Consider the following 15,968-nt stretch of genomic DNA (forward strand, 5'->3'; position numbering starts at 1 on the left):
CAAAGTACTACAGTACAATACGAATGGATGAGGTTTTACACGACCCCATTCACATGTTGCAGAAACAATCGGCACAATTTTAAATTACTACATGTGTTGTGAATTTCTATAAAAGGGTGAAATCTACAGCAGAATCTTTGTGTAACACATATGTTGCAGATTATATAGCCATTTCCACAACACAAATTTTTCTGTTTGTTAATGGGCCCTTAGACATCCATAATCAAACAAGTGGATATGTTTTTTGCTTTTTCACAAACTGTGGTTTAGGGATTGTTCTGTATCCACTCACTTCATTGCTGGGGTTTTTTCCCCAGTAGAAACAGTAGGACACTTAGGGAACCAGCATGCCCTGAAGCATGTGTACTTATTTGTTTGTGTTTTTATTTCATTTAGGTTAACCACAAAGGATCAGAAAAACCACTTGAGCAAACATTTTCACAGATGGTAGATGGCCTTGGAAATGGAATGGTTAGGTAATTATAAAATTATGACTTTTGTTAGTAGTTTTTACACAACACATAAAATTTAGGGTTCTACATAGTACTAGTTGGAAATCGATTTGCAGTTTCAATTAACATGGACCAGCCTTCTAATACTCCACTTACAGAGGTGACTTTTAAAAGAACAAAATTTAGAAGATTGGCAGCAACATAGATGAGCTATATTTTTAGACTGTCATGTGTTTACATGTGGTTTGTAAAGAAATATTTTAGAGTTACAGCTCGTTGCGCTCGTGCTCCTTTTACAAGGAGCTAGCATGGGGAGGAGTGCTCGTTACTCCGATCGCTCGTCCCCCATACATTATTATCATGTCAGCAGCACATCTCCCTGTTTACACAGGGAGATGCGCTGCCGACAACGATAATATTTTCTGTACTTAAAACGATACGATCAGCTCATGAACGAGCATTTGCTCTTTTAATCGGCTGATCGTTGCCTTGTTTACACAGGGCAATTATCGGTAACGAGCGTTCTGTGAATTCTCGTTTGCCTTATAATTGGCCAGTGTAAAAGGGCCTTATCCCTAGGTGTTCAAGTTGACAACCTATAAGCAAACCATAGGGAGCGAAAAAGCCCAAAAATGGAATTGTAGTAAATATTTATTACATATCTGTTAAATACAATACATAGTAATACAAACACTATTAAAAAAAGGACCATATACAGTTAGATCCCATGCCCACTTCGCTTTTTTCTTTCAGGGTGCTATCCGTTTTTGTCACTGATAGCACCCTGAACCCATTCATTTCAATGGGGCCATGCACACTTCCATTGTTTTAATGGAACCGTGCGGCCGTTCCGTCAAAAGTAGGGCAGGTCCTACTCCTGCCCGTTTTTGACGGAACAGTCTCGGCCTTCTCATTGAATTTGGTCTGTGAAACGACGGACTGCACGCGGAAGCCATCCGTGTGTGACTGGACCCTCAAGAACGGCTGTTCAACGGCAGACGGAATTGTGCATGAGGCCTTTGGGTAAATGAAATGGGCAGAATAAAGAGATGATATTGGTTATAATCAATTAATAAGTCCTGCACAAGATATATAGGTATGAAGGAACACTCCCACAAAGAGAGGTGAGAGGATAGTTGGACAAAAACAGAGTGTATAAAGATGTGTAATACACATCCAAAGGGCACCCCCCCCCCCTCCTCATTTACCCCTTGAATGCTGCGGTCAGCTTTGAGATGAGCGATTTCTCTGATCGCTGCCGCGGGGCTTCGGCTGTGTAATACAGCCATTGCCCCGTTCTTGTCAATAAGTGTGTGTGTGTGCGCGCGCGGTTAGCATAAGGTGATACAGCCGGCGCTGCACTAATAAGCGGTGGCACAGAAGACACAACATGGGGGTGCTTTGCAGTGCGCCCACCATGTTCTGTCTTCAGTAACGATGCTCATTAGTGCAGCGCCTTCCGCATCACATCATGCTGACCGCGCGCACTTGTCAGGACTCCGGAGCAGGGCAATGGCTGTTTTACACAGCCGCAGGCCCGCTCTCATACATTTATGTGTTACAATGCTAAGCTGTGCGGCCACACAGCTTAGTATCGAAATACATGAAATAACGGTATCGAACCGTTTGAGCGTGCACGGCCTCAAAACCGTATCAAAGTTTCGGTGCATCGTGCAACCCTAGGGGTAATTATGAATGGCTTCCTTCTGTAGCAGAGTTTTTCTGTCCGAAAAACCACATAGTGGTGCGATTTTTCAGAAGGAATGTCCGGCGGGTTCCAGGTCAGACATGCTGCGTGATTTTTACGCAGCGTATCCGTCTCACGGGAACCCGGCCTAAGAGTAGGACCAGGTTTAAATACCCCTCCTTAGCTCAGGATTAGACACAGTCAGAGACCTGATTGGCTCTGCGTCTCGCTCCTCTGGCTGACTGAGCAGAGCTGACCAAATCTGGGCTGGTAGGCATGGCAACCTTCACCCCTTCCCTCCAGTAATTTTTTGCTTTTACCTCCCTACCTTCCGAAAGCCTTAAAAAAAAAATTCTCTTTTTTTTTTTTTTTGTTTTTTTTTATATATTGGTAGGAGGGCTTTTTTTTTTTTTTTTTTGCAACACAATTTGTCGTTTTTCACGGCACCGTTTATTCCATGTAATGTACTAAGAAACTGGGAACAATTATTTTGTGAGGTGGAATGGGAAAAAAAACGTGATTCCTCCATTGTTTTTTGGGTTCGTTTTTATGGCGTTCCCGTGCAGTAAACCGCAGAACTTTATTCTGCGGGTCAATACGATTACGGCAATACCCAATTATTATTTTTTTTTCATGTTTTACTACTTTTACAAGGAAAATTCTAATCGTTAACAATTATTTATTTTTGCGTCGCAATATTCTGAGAGTTATAACTTATTTTTTCGACGCTTGAGGGTATGAGGACGTGTTTGTTTTTTTTGCGGGGCGAGCTGTTTTTATTGGTAACATTTTTGTGGTACATGAGGCTTTTTGATAACTTTTTAATTCTACTTTTTGTGGTAGATGATGTGACCAAAAATCAGCTCTTCTGGGGTATTTTTATTTTTTTTACGACGTTCACCGTGCGGTTTAATACTATTGTGACAGGTCGGACTGTTACGTACATGGCAATACCAGTTATGTTGATTTTTCTTTTTCTCTTTCACATTTCTTTTGGGGGGAAATGGTAAAAAAAAAGGTTTGTTTCACTTCTAATATTGAACTTTTTTTTTACACACAAAGTCTAATACAGTTAAACTTTTTTTAATTAGTCCCTCTAAGGGACTTGAACCAACGATCTAACTCACTTGCACGCTATACTGCAATACAAATGTCATAGTGATTCTGACATGCCCCTATAAACCCCTTCATTAGGCCCCCAGGGTGCCATGATGATCATGGGCACTTGCGGTCGCAGGGGTGGGGGGGGGGTGTGCAAGGTGACAGGGGGACGCCCCTCTGTTTCTAACGGCTTCGATGCTGGCTTCGCTTTTGACACGCTGAACTTATGGAGTGGGCTTAGCCCTTTCGACCTCTGCCGTATTTATACGATGGAAGTTGGGAAGGGGTTAAAGCAAAGGACATTTCGATTCCTGACCGCTCTATTTCCAGCTGTCAATGAAGGGGTGGCTGAGCATGCATGGTCTCACTGCTCTGAAATGATTGGGAGTTCTAGAAACCTCAGATTGTCCTCACTTAGCTGCCAGACCCCCTCATTGCAATTTTAGGAAATGTCTGATCACATATCATAAATGGTTTTAAAATGGAAAACACTTATTAAGGTTTAGGACCCTTGAAAATATCCCCTGCCTGTTCAATAAAACGAGTTAAACCCAAAACAAAAGTATGTTAAAAAGAAAACTTAAAGGGGTTATTCCATCCCAGACATTTATGACAGTATATCAATGTTTGATAGTTGGGGGATCACACCTCTGGGACCCCTAACTATGAGAATGCGTGGTTCACTGACCCTCATCCCTTCCGGCATCCAGGCGAATATTGAATGACTTGCTCGGATGTTCGTGTTCACACGGCCAAATTTCAGACGTATACGAGGCGTATTTTGCCTCGTTTTACGTCTGAAAATAGGGCTACAATACGTCGGCAAACATCTGCCCATTCATTTGAATGGGTTTGCCGACGTACTGTGCAGACGACCTGTTATTTACGCGTCGTCGTTTGACAGCTGTCAAACGACGACGCGTAAAAATACAGCCTCGTCAAAAGAAGTGCAGGACACTTCTTTGGACGTTTTTGGAGCTGTTTTCTCATAGACTCCAATGAAAACAGCTCCAAAAACGGACGTAAAAAACGCCGTGAAAAATGCGAGTTGGTAAAAAAACGTCTGAAAAGTAGGGTCTGTTTTCCCTTGAAAACAGCTCTGGATTTTCAGACGTTTTTGTTGACTACGTGTGAACATACCCTTATAGACTTAGATGCAGCGGCTGCCTCATCTGACAGACTGGGGACAAAGGAGCCCCGTTCTCTCTAGGTAGAGGTCCCTGAGATGGGACCTCAGCCTATCAGACATTTATGGCATATCCTGTAGATAGAACAGTGTCTGTTTTCCTTATCTAGACAGAAAATATACAGTAATTTGAGAAAAGACCAGTTTTAAGTGCATGCTTGCTGAAACTTGAGTGCGACTGGAGATCATCCAAGAAAGTGTAGATTTTAATCCAGCAGACACGTTCTGTTTCCATGCGTAAGGATCGTTCATCAATGATAAGAACCAACAAGCACTTACATAGACTCTGAAGTAACATAGCACGTAAGCTCTTCAGAGTACCTGAAGATAGGTAAAGGAAAAGCATTGCTAACTATTCCTCATTTATCGATTCTACAAAGAAACATATATAAATATATACATTTATGTATTTTTGCTTTAACCTTCTTTTAATACTTCAGTTTTAGTTTGAATGTATATAAAAATTACATTAGAAAGCGCTCTGAAATCTTAAAGGGGTTTTCCCATGAGGGACATTTAGGACATATACACAGGATATGTCTATCTCCAGAACGGGGACCCCTAATCCCCGTTTTACCTTTTTCAGCTATCGCTGCCTCCCGTTCACTTCATGGTTGAATGGTCGAGAGTTACGAAAATAGCGTAGCTCGCTAAGCTACGCTGTTTCCATAAGTCCCATAGTAGTGAATGGTAGTTACGGAAACAGCGTAGAATGCGAGCTACACGGTTTCCGAATTCATGGTTGAAATTTATCTGCTCCTGACGCAAAACAGAGGGGCAGCAGGGTTTAGGGGGCCCCGTTCTAGAGATCGATGCGGGTCCCAGAGGTGTCTCTCATTGCTTTCCTTTACTGTCCTGCGTAAACTATATTGGATCTGTATAGGAGGGGCCTTCTCTCAGCTAGAAAAAAAATGTATTGTCCCTCTTCCTAAAAAGTTTTATTTTGTCTTTTTAATAGATATTTTGCTTTTGACTTCCACAAAGAATGCAGCCAAATGCGCTGGGATCGGTTACAGATTTTGGTGGATCAGGTGGCTGAAATCCAAGATGAATTTGGGTAAGATAGTACTAATAGGTATTTGGTTACATTCATGGGGCAGAAAAGTGCACCTCAAAGGGAATGTGTCGCTAGAATTTTTTTTATTTTTTTTTAGTTAAACAGTTAGTATATACATGATTAGACGTTCTAATTTTTTTCATTTTTTCACAAGTCCGGTAATATTAATTAGATTCTAATTTATAACATTTCCATGTGCTGGTCACTAGAGGGAGCAATTACCAAAACTGCAGCATTGGCATGTGGTAAAGCAACCACATTGCTTTATGCTGCAAAATTGGAGAAGACACACTCGCTCTAGTGTGCTCAATTAATCCCCCTCCTTTATCCTGGCTAGTGCCAGGAGAAAGGAGGGGGTTGAATGTTCAAACCTCCTACACTGTGTGCCGCCATTTTTTGAGCGAATGCACAGTGTAGTAGGCTTACATACAGTGGTAATCACACAGTAAAACACGAACATACACAAACATAACTTACCTGCTCCTGCCGCCACTCTGTCCACTCCTAGTCCTTGCTTCTTAACACATGTTCGGATGCAGCGACCGGAAGTAGTCGTCTTACTGTCCGGCCGCGGCTTCCGGTCCACATGAAAATGGCGCCGGATGTCGCTCGCCCGAAGACCTTCCTTTTGGACTGTGTGGGAGCGGCACATGCGCCGTTCCCACACAGACGGCGTACACCATAGTGAATGGACCGGCTCCCGTTCGCATTTTCTATTCGGATGTATGCGCCGTATTCCATCTCTGTATGTGTCGTTAATCGACACATACAGAGATGAAAAAAAAAATGGCAGCCCCCATAGTGAAGTAAAAGTTAGAAAAAAGAAAAAAAACCAAACACACAAATAAATAAATAAAATGTATTTTAACCCCTTAAGGACACTATTTTGGCCTTCAGGACACAGCCGATTTTTGCAAATCTGACGTGTCACTTTATGTGGTAATAACTCCGGAATGCTTTTGCCTATCTAAGCGATTGAGATTGTTTTCTCGTGACATGTTGTACTTTATGATACTGAAAAAATTTTGTTGTTAAATTCAATATTTATTTGTAAAAAATACCAAAATTTAGAGAAAATTTGCAAAAATCAGCATTTTTCTAAATTGTAATGTATCTGCTTGTAAAACAGATAGTAATACCACACAAAATAGTTACTAGTTAACATTTCCTATATGTCTACTTTATGTTTGCATCGTTTTTTTGAACGTGCTTTTATTTTTCTATGACCTCACAAGGCTTAGAACTTTGGCAGCAATTTCTCACATTTTCAGGAAAATTTCAAAAGGCTATTTTTTCAGGGACCAGTTCAGTTGTGAAGTGGCTTTGAGGGCCTTATATATTAGAAAATCCCCATAAATCACCCCATTTTAAAAACTGCACCCCTCAAAGTATTCAAAACAGCATTCAGAAATTATTTGAACCCTTTAGGCATTTCACAAGAAATAAAGCAAAGTAGAGGTGAAATGTACAAATTTAAATTTTTTTTTATGAAATTCATTTGTAATACAGTTTTTTCTGTAACACAGAAGGTTTTATCAGAGAAATGCAAATCAATATTTATTGCCCAGATTCTGCAATTTTTAGAAATATCCCACATGTGGTCCTAGTGCGGTAAAGGACCGAAACACCGGCCTCAGAAGCAAAGGAGCACCTAGTGGATTTTGGGGCCTCTATTAGAATATATTTTAGGCACCATGTCAGGTTTGAAGAGGTCTTGTGGTGCCAAAACAGTGGAAACCCCCCAAAAGTGACCCCATTTTGGAAACAACACCCCTCAAGGAATTTTTCAAGAGGTATAGTTAGCATTTTTAGCCCACAGGTTTTTTGCTAAATTTATTGGAACTGGTCTGTGAAAATGAAAATCTACTTTTTTTCTGGAAAAACATACGATGTTTTAGATTTTACAAGGAATAAAGGAGAAAAAGCACCCCAACATTTGTAAAGCAATTTCTCCCGATTACAGCAAAACCACATATGTGGTAATAAACTGCTGTTTGGACCCACGGCAGGGCTCAGAAGGGAACGAGGACCATTTGGATTTTGAAGCGCAGATTTTGCTGGAATGGTTTTCGGTGCCATGTCGTGTTTGCAAAGCCCTGGAGGGATCATAACCGTGGAAACTCCCCAAAAGTTACCCCATTTTGGAAACTACACCCCTCAAGGAATTTTTCTAGGGGTATAGTTAGCATTTTGACCCTACACGGTTTTTGCTGAATCTATGGGAATTATGCCGTGAAATTGAAAATCTAATTTGTTTCTAATAAAATGTAGTTTTAGCTCAGATTTTTTTCATTTTTACAACAGATAAAGGAGAAAAAGCACCCCAATATTTGTAAAGCAAACTCTTCTGAGCACATCAATACCCCATATGTGGTAATAAACTGCTGTTTGGACACATGGCGGAAGTTAGAAAGGACGGAGCGCCATTTGACTTTTGGAGCTCTAGTTTTGCTGGAATGGTTTGCGGCCCCATGTCACATTTGCAAAGCCACTGAGGGGCCAAAATAGTGCAAACCCGGCAAAAGTGACCCCATTTGGGAAACTATACCCCTCGTGGAATTTATCTAGCGGTATAGTGAGCATTTTGACCCCACAGTTTTTTTGCTGAATTATTGGGATTATGCAGTGAAAATTAAAATCTACATTCTTTCCACTAAAATGTTGAATTATTTTCATTTTCACAAGGAATAAAGGAGAAATAGCGCCCCAACAATTGTAAAGCAATTTCTCCCGAGTACGGCAATACCCTATATGTGGTTATAAACTGCTGCTTGGATACACTGCAGGGCTCAGAATGGCAGGAGTGCTACTTGGCATGTAGATTTTGGTTGATTGTTTTTTGGGCTCCATGTCACATTTGCAGAGCCCCTGAGGTACCCGTACAGTAGAAACCCCTGAGAAGTGAATCCATTTTGGAAACTTTACCCTTCAGGGTAATCATCTAGGGGTGTACTGAGCATTTTGATCCCACAGGTGTTTCATAGATTGTATTAGAATCAGGCAGTGAAAATGAAAAAAATAATTTTTTCCCCACAAGGGGTAATAGGAGAAAAAACAACACATAATTTGTTACCCAATTTCTCCCGAGTACGGCAATACCCAATGTGTGGCCCTAAACTGCTATTTGGGCACATGGCAGAGCTCAAAATGGAAGGAGTGCCATGTGGTTTTTAGAGGACAGATTTTGCTGGACTGGTGTAGGGGCGCCATGTCGCATTTGCAGAGCTCCCTTAGGTACCAGAGTAGAGTGTAAAACCATGAGAAGTGACCCCATTTTTTAAACTACACCCCTCAAGGCATTTATCATTTGCCTGGATATATGACCGGGCTTAGGAGTGAAAGGCGCATGTGAGACCAATTATGGTGATTTTCGCAGCATTAGCCCACAATGGCAGGGCTCTGGGAATCAAATAGGAAAACAAACCCCCAAGTAGTGACCCCCATTTTGGAAACTGCACCCCTAAAGGCATTTTATTAAGGGGTGTAGTGAGCATTTTGACCACACAGGTTTGTTTTTTTTCTATTAGAAATGAATGCTCAATGGATGGTGCAAAGTGAAAATTGCTAATTTCCACAGGTATATGCCATTTTAGTGCACAATATTTTGTGCCCAGTTCGTGCCACTGAAGACAAATACCTCAAACTGTTAAGCGGGTTCTCCCGGGTATGGCGATGCCATATATGTGGACGTACACTGCTGCTTGGGCACGCTGCAGGGCTCAGAAGGGAGCGCCATTTGGCTTTTGGAGCGTGGATTTTGCTCGCTAGTTGTTCTGTTTGGGGTATTGCTGGTATTTGAGTTTATGATGTGTGGGAATATGTTATCTGTGCGGAGTACGTCTGGGTATAATAAGAGGGTATAATAATGGTGTAAATAAATAATAATCCGCAGATATGTGGCCGGTGTCGCACTGATAAATGGCGCCCGATCTTATCCGCTTTTGGACACTTTGCACATTTTGCATCGTTATATTCTGAGAGCCAAAACGTCTTTATTTTTTCTCCCCCGGAGCTGTGTGAGGGCTTATTTGTTGCGGGACAATCTGTAGATTTCATTGGTACCATTTTGGGGTACATGCGATTTTTTTGATCACTTTGTATTTCATTTTTTTGGCAAGCCAGGTGACCAAAAACCTGCAATTCTGATGTTTTTTATTATTTATTTTTTTACGGCGTTCGCCATGCGCTATGAATGACAATTTTACGTTATTCTGCGGGTCGGTACGATTACGGCGATACCAGATGTATATAGTTTTTCTTATGTTTTGCAGCGTCTGCACGATAAAATCCCTTTTGTTTCAAATAATTTATTTTTGGTGTCACCAGATTCTGAGCGATAACTTTTTTATTTTTCCGTCAAAAAAGCTGCGGGAGGGCTTGTTTTTTGCGGGACGGGCTGCGTTTTTTAATGGTATAATTTTGGGGTACATGCAACTTTTAGATCCCTTTTTTTTATTCTGTTTTGCAAGGGGTAGTGACTAACAAACAGCGATTCTGGAATAGTTTTTTTATTTAATTTTTTTATGGTGTTCACCGTACGGGTAAAATAGCGTGATATTTTTATAGTTTGGGTCGTTACGGACGCGGTGATACCACATATGTGTACTTTTTTTTATGTTTTTTGGTTTTTCCTATAATAAAAGACTTATTATAGGAAAAAAGGCTGTTAGTGTTTTTTAACATGAAAAGTATTTTTTTTTACTTTTTTACAACATTTTTATTAACTTGTTTTTAACTTTTTTTTTTTTTTGTCCCACTAGGGAACTTGAAGGCATGAAGCCCTGATCGCTATTCTAATACACCGCACTACCTACATAGTGCAGTGTATTAGAGCTGTCAGCTATTCACTGACAGCAAGCCTATTAGGCTTCGCCTCCCGGCGGGGCCTAATAGGCTTCCGTACTAGGAAGCGATTGTTATGCTATGGTTGCCATAGCAACCATCGGAACCTTCGCGGGTGCCGATGGTTGTTATTAGCAATCATAGGGTACGATCTAATCACTTAGATGCAGCGATAGCTGCATCTAAGGGGTTAATCGGCCGGATCGGAGCCTTGCTCCGGTCCTGGCCGTTAGGGCATGATGTCAGCTGTGACAAACAGCTGACACCCGCGCCCGTGGCAACCATCGTGGTTGCCGACAGGCTACAAGCCACTTCGATGCTTCGATCACGTTGATCGATGCATCGAAGGGGTTAATCGGCCGTATCGGAGCCTAGCTCCGGTCCTGGCCGTTGCAGAGGGGTGCCGGACATCTGATTCCCGGCGGTGATAACGCTGGCTCAGCTTCTGAGCCAGCGTCATCACATGCCCACGTCATAGAGCTGTGATTGGTCAGTCTGCTTTGACTGACCAATCACAGCGATCGCCGGCAGGAGACCGCTATGAATGGTCCCCTGCCGTCTTACTGTGCCGGTCAACTGTCATAAACAGTTGACGGCACAGTTCTGTCACCTTGTCCTTTGACAGGGTGACCGTTTTTAGCCAGGACGCACCGGTACGTCCCTGTGCCTTAAAGCACTTCAATGCAGGACGTACCGGTACGTCCTGGTGCGCTAAGGGGTTAATAACACACTAAAAGCAAATTGATATAAAAAATTATTTTTTTCGCGACACCCTTCCTTTAAGGATAACACATGTAACAAAATGGTGATGAATAGGGCGTCCTGCTGTGCCTTAAAAAGAGACTAAACACGATTTTCAAAATGTCACCATTTGCCACATAGTATAGGAGGATATATTTGATTATCTTCTAAGCCTTTGTCTTTAAGGCTGTGTTCACATCAGCGTTGCCCTAACGTTGGGGGTTTCCATCTGAGGTTTCCGTTGGGTTAACCCCTCAACGGAAAGGAAAACGGAAACCTAAGCTACCGTTTCCCTCACCATGAAATTCAATATCAAACGTTTCTAAAGGTTTCTGTTTGTCACTGTTGTGACAAGGTACCGTCGTTTTTACAGAATCAATAGTGTAGTTGACTGCGCTAATGATTCCGTCAAAACAACGGAACCCTGTCATTGATGTCAATGCTGAGGGAAACGGAAGCTCAGGTTTCAGTTTGCCTTTTCGATGAAGGGTTAACCCAACGGAAACCTCAGACGGAACCCCTTAACAGAAAGGCAACAGTGATGTGAAAAGTCTCCTTGTCTAATATATATGCAAATGATGATCTTATGTTTTGTTAGCTCCAGCATCTATATAGTCAACTATAAAACCATATAAATAAAGAATGCATATAATGATGCAAATGTTCCTCTCAAATGTTAGGAAAAATTACTGACCTACTTATATAATAGATATCATATCTGTTTTCTTTTTCTGAGAGGTTTTCGTTTTTTTTTTCTTATTCAAAATTTTTATTGAGTTTCAGAACACAAAATTACAAAACATAGTGGAGGGAAGGCCTCCACACCTTAAATAAAAACGACAAACCAGGTCAGTGGACCAAATCAAAAACAAAAAAAATCAATAATGTGCATCACATCTCAATAAAAAGGACACTGGTCAGTATACAACAGTAGCATGAATAATCCTAGAAGCAAAACATCAGGAGGTACAGTGAGGCCACTTAATTCAAACGGAGAAGGAGAGGCACATTACCCTAGACAGGGGAAGAGAAAGTATAGAAAAAGGCCCCAAGAGAGGGAGGGAGGGGAGAGGACAAGGGGATCCTGGACTCCAGTTCCGGGGTATTCTGGGTGAAAACAGCAGCGAGCAAGCGTCGCAGTACACTTCACAAGGGGATAGGCCGACTCCGGTTACAGCCGTGAGGTAGGAAGGAGAAGAAAGAAACACTATCCAAGGAGACCACGTAGACGTGTGTTTTACCACAGCTGCCGGGGAATGAGCCACCAGATGTTCCATTCGCTGTATCAAGGCAACTTCCCGAAACCACTCATCTAATGTTGGGGGTTATTGCATTTTTTCCACCTGCGCGGGATCACTGATTTTGCCGCCTGAAGGAGATGTTTAGTTAGGGAGCTTTTATAAACATGTATTGGCATCGGGAACATGAATAAAAGAGCTGCTTCCGGAGAGTTGGGAACAGAGACTCCTGTAACCTCCAATATCAATTTAAGTACTGCATCCCAAAAACTCCTCAACAAGGGGCAGCTCCACCAAACATGACATGGAACCTCCCACTGCACCATAACGCCAACAATTGTCAGGCACAGACGGATACCGTTTATGAAGCGCAGCCGGGACCCGGTACCATCTAGAGACAATTTTGTAACTAGTTTCCTGGGCCCTAATGGCTATAGAGGCTTTTTGTGAAAGGGAGAAACACTGCTTCCATTGTGCATCAGTAAATGTAGTATGTAATTCTCTCTCCCAGGCCCCGCAGAAGGAGGGGAGTTGTTGGGAATGCTGTGAAAGGAGTAATTTATATATTGTGGAGATGGTATGGGTAGGGGGCTGGGTGGAGACACATAGGCGCTCAAAGTCAGTCAACAACCGGTGAAGATGTGCGCGTCGATTAACCGCTCCATAAAAATGCTTTAACTGGGCATATTCATACATATGGCGAGTGGAGGGCACGACATTGGGGCAGATGGAGGTTAGAGGGAGAAGAGAGGAAGCGGAGAGGACTTGGGCAAAATACATGGGGCCGGTGGACGACCTACCTAGGAAGGAGCAACCAGCCTTACCAGCAGGAAAGGCTGGATTATCTGTAATAGGAGTTAAAGGACCCAGGCGGTCTATAAGCGTACTTCCAGGCCCTAAGGACCTCAACGCCAGGAGGGTATGGTAAACCACAAAGGAGGCTTGAGTCGGTCTGTTCCCGGACAGGGTCCATCGCAGGGATGATAGGGTACTGGTACATAGTTTTTGAGCCAAACGGACCCATCGTTTTGATTCACGGTTATGAAAAAAATCTAAAACACGTGCGTGAGTTGATGCCAGATAGTAGAGCCGACAATCCGGCAGACCAACCCCACCCCTACCCCTGGAACGAGTCAGAAGAGCCCGGCTCAGACGTGGACGACCAGTCGGCCAAATGAAGGAGCCAAAGCATCGCTGAAGCCGCAACCAATAGGAGGATGGGATAGAGATGGGGATCGTCTGCAGGAGATAAAGTAAGCGGGGGAGGAGAGATCTTAATAATATTGATACGGCCAAACCAGGAAAATTGTCTTATGCCAGGAATTAAGATCAGTAAGAAACTTGGCCAGTAGGGGGATAAAATTATTTGTAAACAATTGTGTAAGGTCACCACCTATACGGGCACCCAAATATGTAATACCTCTGGAGGGCCAGGAGAAGGGGAAATTACTTTGGGGAAGCGATACCAATGGGCCCTGGAGAGAAACATTTAGCGCTTCAGACTTAGAGAAATTGATCTTGAAATTAGACCATGTTCCAAAACGGGACAACTCGGACATCAATGAAGGAAGAGAGACATGAGGGTCTGTGAGATAGACCAATAGGTCATCAGCAAATGCAGAGCACTTGTATTCCATCCCTCCAATGTTAATACCCTTAATATCCGTGTTGCTCCAAATGGAGGCCATGAGGTGTTCCATAACCAGAACATACAACAGGGGGGATAGGGGACAGCCCTGTCGTGTGCCGTTGTAAATAGGGAAAGGTGCCGAGAGGGAGCCATTTATTTTTATTTGGGCCGAAGGTGTACGATACAATGCCATAATTTTTGCCAGAAGAGAGGGTCCTATTCCCACATGTTGAAGGGTTTGGTAAAGGGCAGGCCACGATATTCTGTCAAACGCCTTTTCAGCATCTAGGGATAGGATCATGAGCGGGATGTGGTTAGTCTGGGCGTGGTGAATGATATCGAAAGTTTTAAGGGTGTTGTCACGGGCCTCCCGACCAGGCACAAACCCCACCTGGTCCGGATGGACTAGACCAGGCAGGTAGTTATTCAGTCTATTGGCGAGCAGTTTGGCGTAAATTTTTAGGTCTACATTGAGCAAGGAGATGGGACGATAACTGGAGCAGAGTTGAAGATCTTTACCCGGCTTAGGGATAACCGCGACATGAGCCAAGGTGGAGCTAGGAGGAAACAGGACCTCCGCGGAAATAGAGTTAAAAGCTGGCAGTAGAAGCGGTAGCAACCGGTCAGCCAACACCTTGTAAAACTTGGCAGTATAGCCATCCGGGCCAGGACTCTTTCCCCCAGGAAGATCGTTTGTAACCGCAAGGAGCTCCGGGCGGGGTGAAGTCCATATCAAGTTCCTCAGCTATCTCCCTAGACAACGGTGTGAAGGGAGAGGAGAAAGAATCCCAGTCCGGCGGATGGGAGGGGGCGGGGGTGGGAGGGTCAAGGTTGTAAAGATCAGAGAAAAAGCTATGGAAGCAATCCGCTATCTCTAGGGTTGTGTGAACAACCTGGCCAGAAGGAGCTTTAGTATTTGGGATGTGTGACTGGGAAATCCTAGTTTTTAAAGCTCTGGCCAACATGCGTCCGCTCTTATTGCCAAACTCATACAATTTACTGCGACAGACTGCGTCATTACTGCGTCATCACGCCGAACGGGCGGTCTCTATGGGTGGAGTAGGGTCACGTTCTTGTCCTCGTCTAGATCGTCTGCGGGGTCCACGTGGAGGGCGACCCTCCGCCACAGATAGAGGCCCAGAGAGCGGGCGTCTCCCCCGCGATCCTACGCCAGCAGAGGATAACAACGAGGGCCACTCCGGTAATGCAACATGAGGAAGGTTCAAGTCCCGCAAGAAACCAGGTAAGTCGGTCGGGGATCGTACAGTATAGGTACGGCCATCCTGTCTGACCATCAGGGCAAACGGGAAGCCCCACCTGTAGATGTCCCGGCTTCGGAGTACCTCCAGCAGCGGTTTGAGAGCAGCTCTTTGCGCCAGCGTGTGTCGAGACAAATCCGTCAAAATACGTAACTGCGTGCCTTGGTGGAGAATGATAGGCTGCCGTCTGATTTTTTTGCAGGATGGAGTCCTTGATTGCGTAAAAATTGATTCGGCAGATGACATCCCTCGGCCGAGGATCATCAACACTTACAGGGCGGAGAGCTCTATGTGCCCGGTCGATCTCTATATGGGTATTCGGCGGACGGCCTAGTAAAGTATTCAAGATGGTGGAGAGAGTCGAAAACAGATCAGACGCAGGAATGGATTCGGCAATCCTCGAATACGTAGGTTGTTCCTCCTGTTACGATTTTCGATATCATCGAGGTGTTGCTGCAAAGTGAACAACTGAGCTGAGTGCTGCTGGATAGTAGATTGGATATTTGCAATAGTGGCATTATCAGCAACCCGCTCCTGCATAAGAGTGTCCACCCTCATAGAAAGTGAGGAAAGTTCAGCACGAAACTGAGTAAACTCCAGCTTGCATTCTTCCACTATCTGTCTGGCAAAGGAAGTCATATTAGCCCTAGTGGGCAACAGTTGGACAAGCTGGCGGATGTCTGAAAGAGTCGCCGGCCTATTTTCACACATAGATCCAGACGACGGGTCTGTAAGACTTAATCCAAGGACTGCTGGTATATCCGTCGGAGCATGG

General features: G+C 43.6%; 1 protein-coding gene across 1 annotated transcript in view; it reads left to right on the forward strand.

Annotated features, from left to right (window-relative positions):
• Positions 1 to 15,968, forward strand: part of SACM1L (SAC1 like phosphatidylinositide phosphatase) — a 227,553-nt gene that overhangs the window by 173,425 nt on the left and 38,160 nt on the right. Inside the window, exons 12-13 of the mRNA XM_075826884.1 lie at positions 397 to 476; positions 5,385 to 5,483. Coding sequence (XP_075682999.1) covers positions 397 to 476; positions 5,385 to 5,483 — 179 coding nt within the window. The remainder of the gene's footprint in view (positions 1 to 396; positions 477 to 5,384; positions 5,484 to 15,968) is intronic.

Source organism: Rhinoderma darwinii, chromosome 5, assembly GCF_050947455.1.
Source record: "Rhinoderma darwinii isolate aRhiDar2 chromosome 5, aRhiDar2.hap1, whole genome shotgun sequence".
NCBI classification, from domain to species: domain Eukaryota; kingdom Metazoa; phylum Chordata; class Amphibia; order Anura; family Rhinodermatidae; genus Rhinoderma; species Rhinoderma darwinii.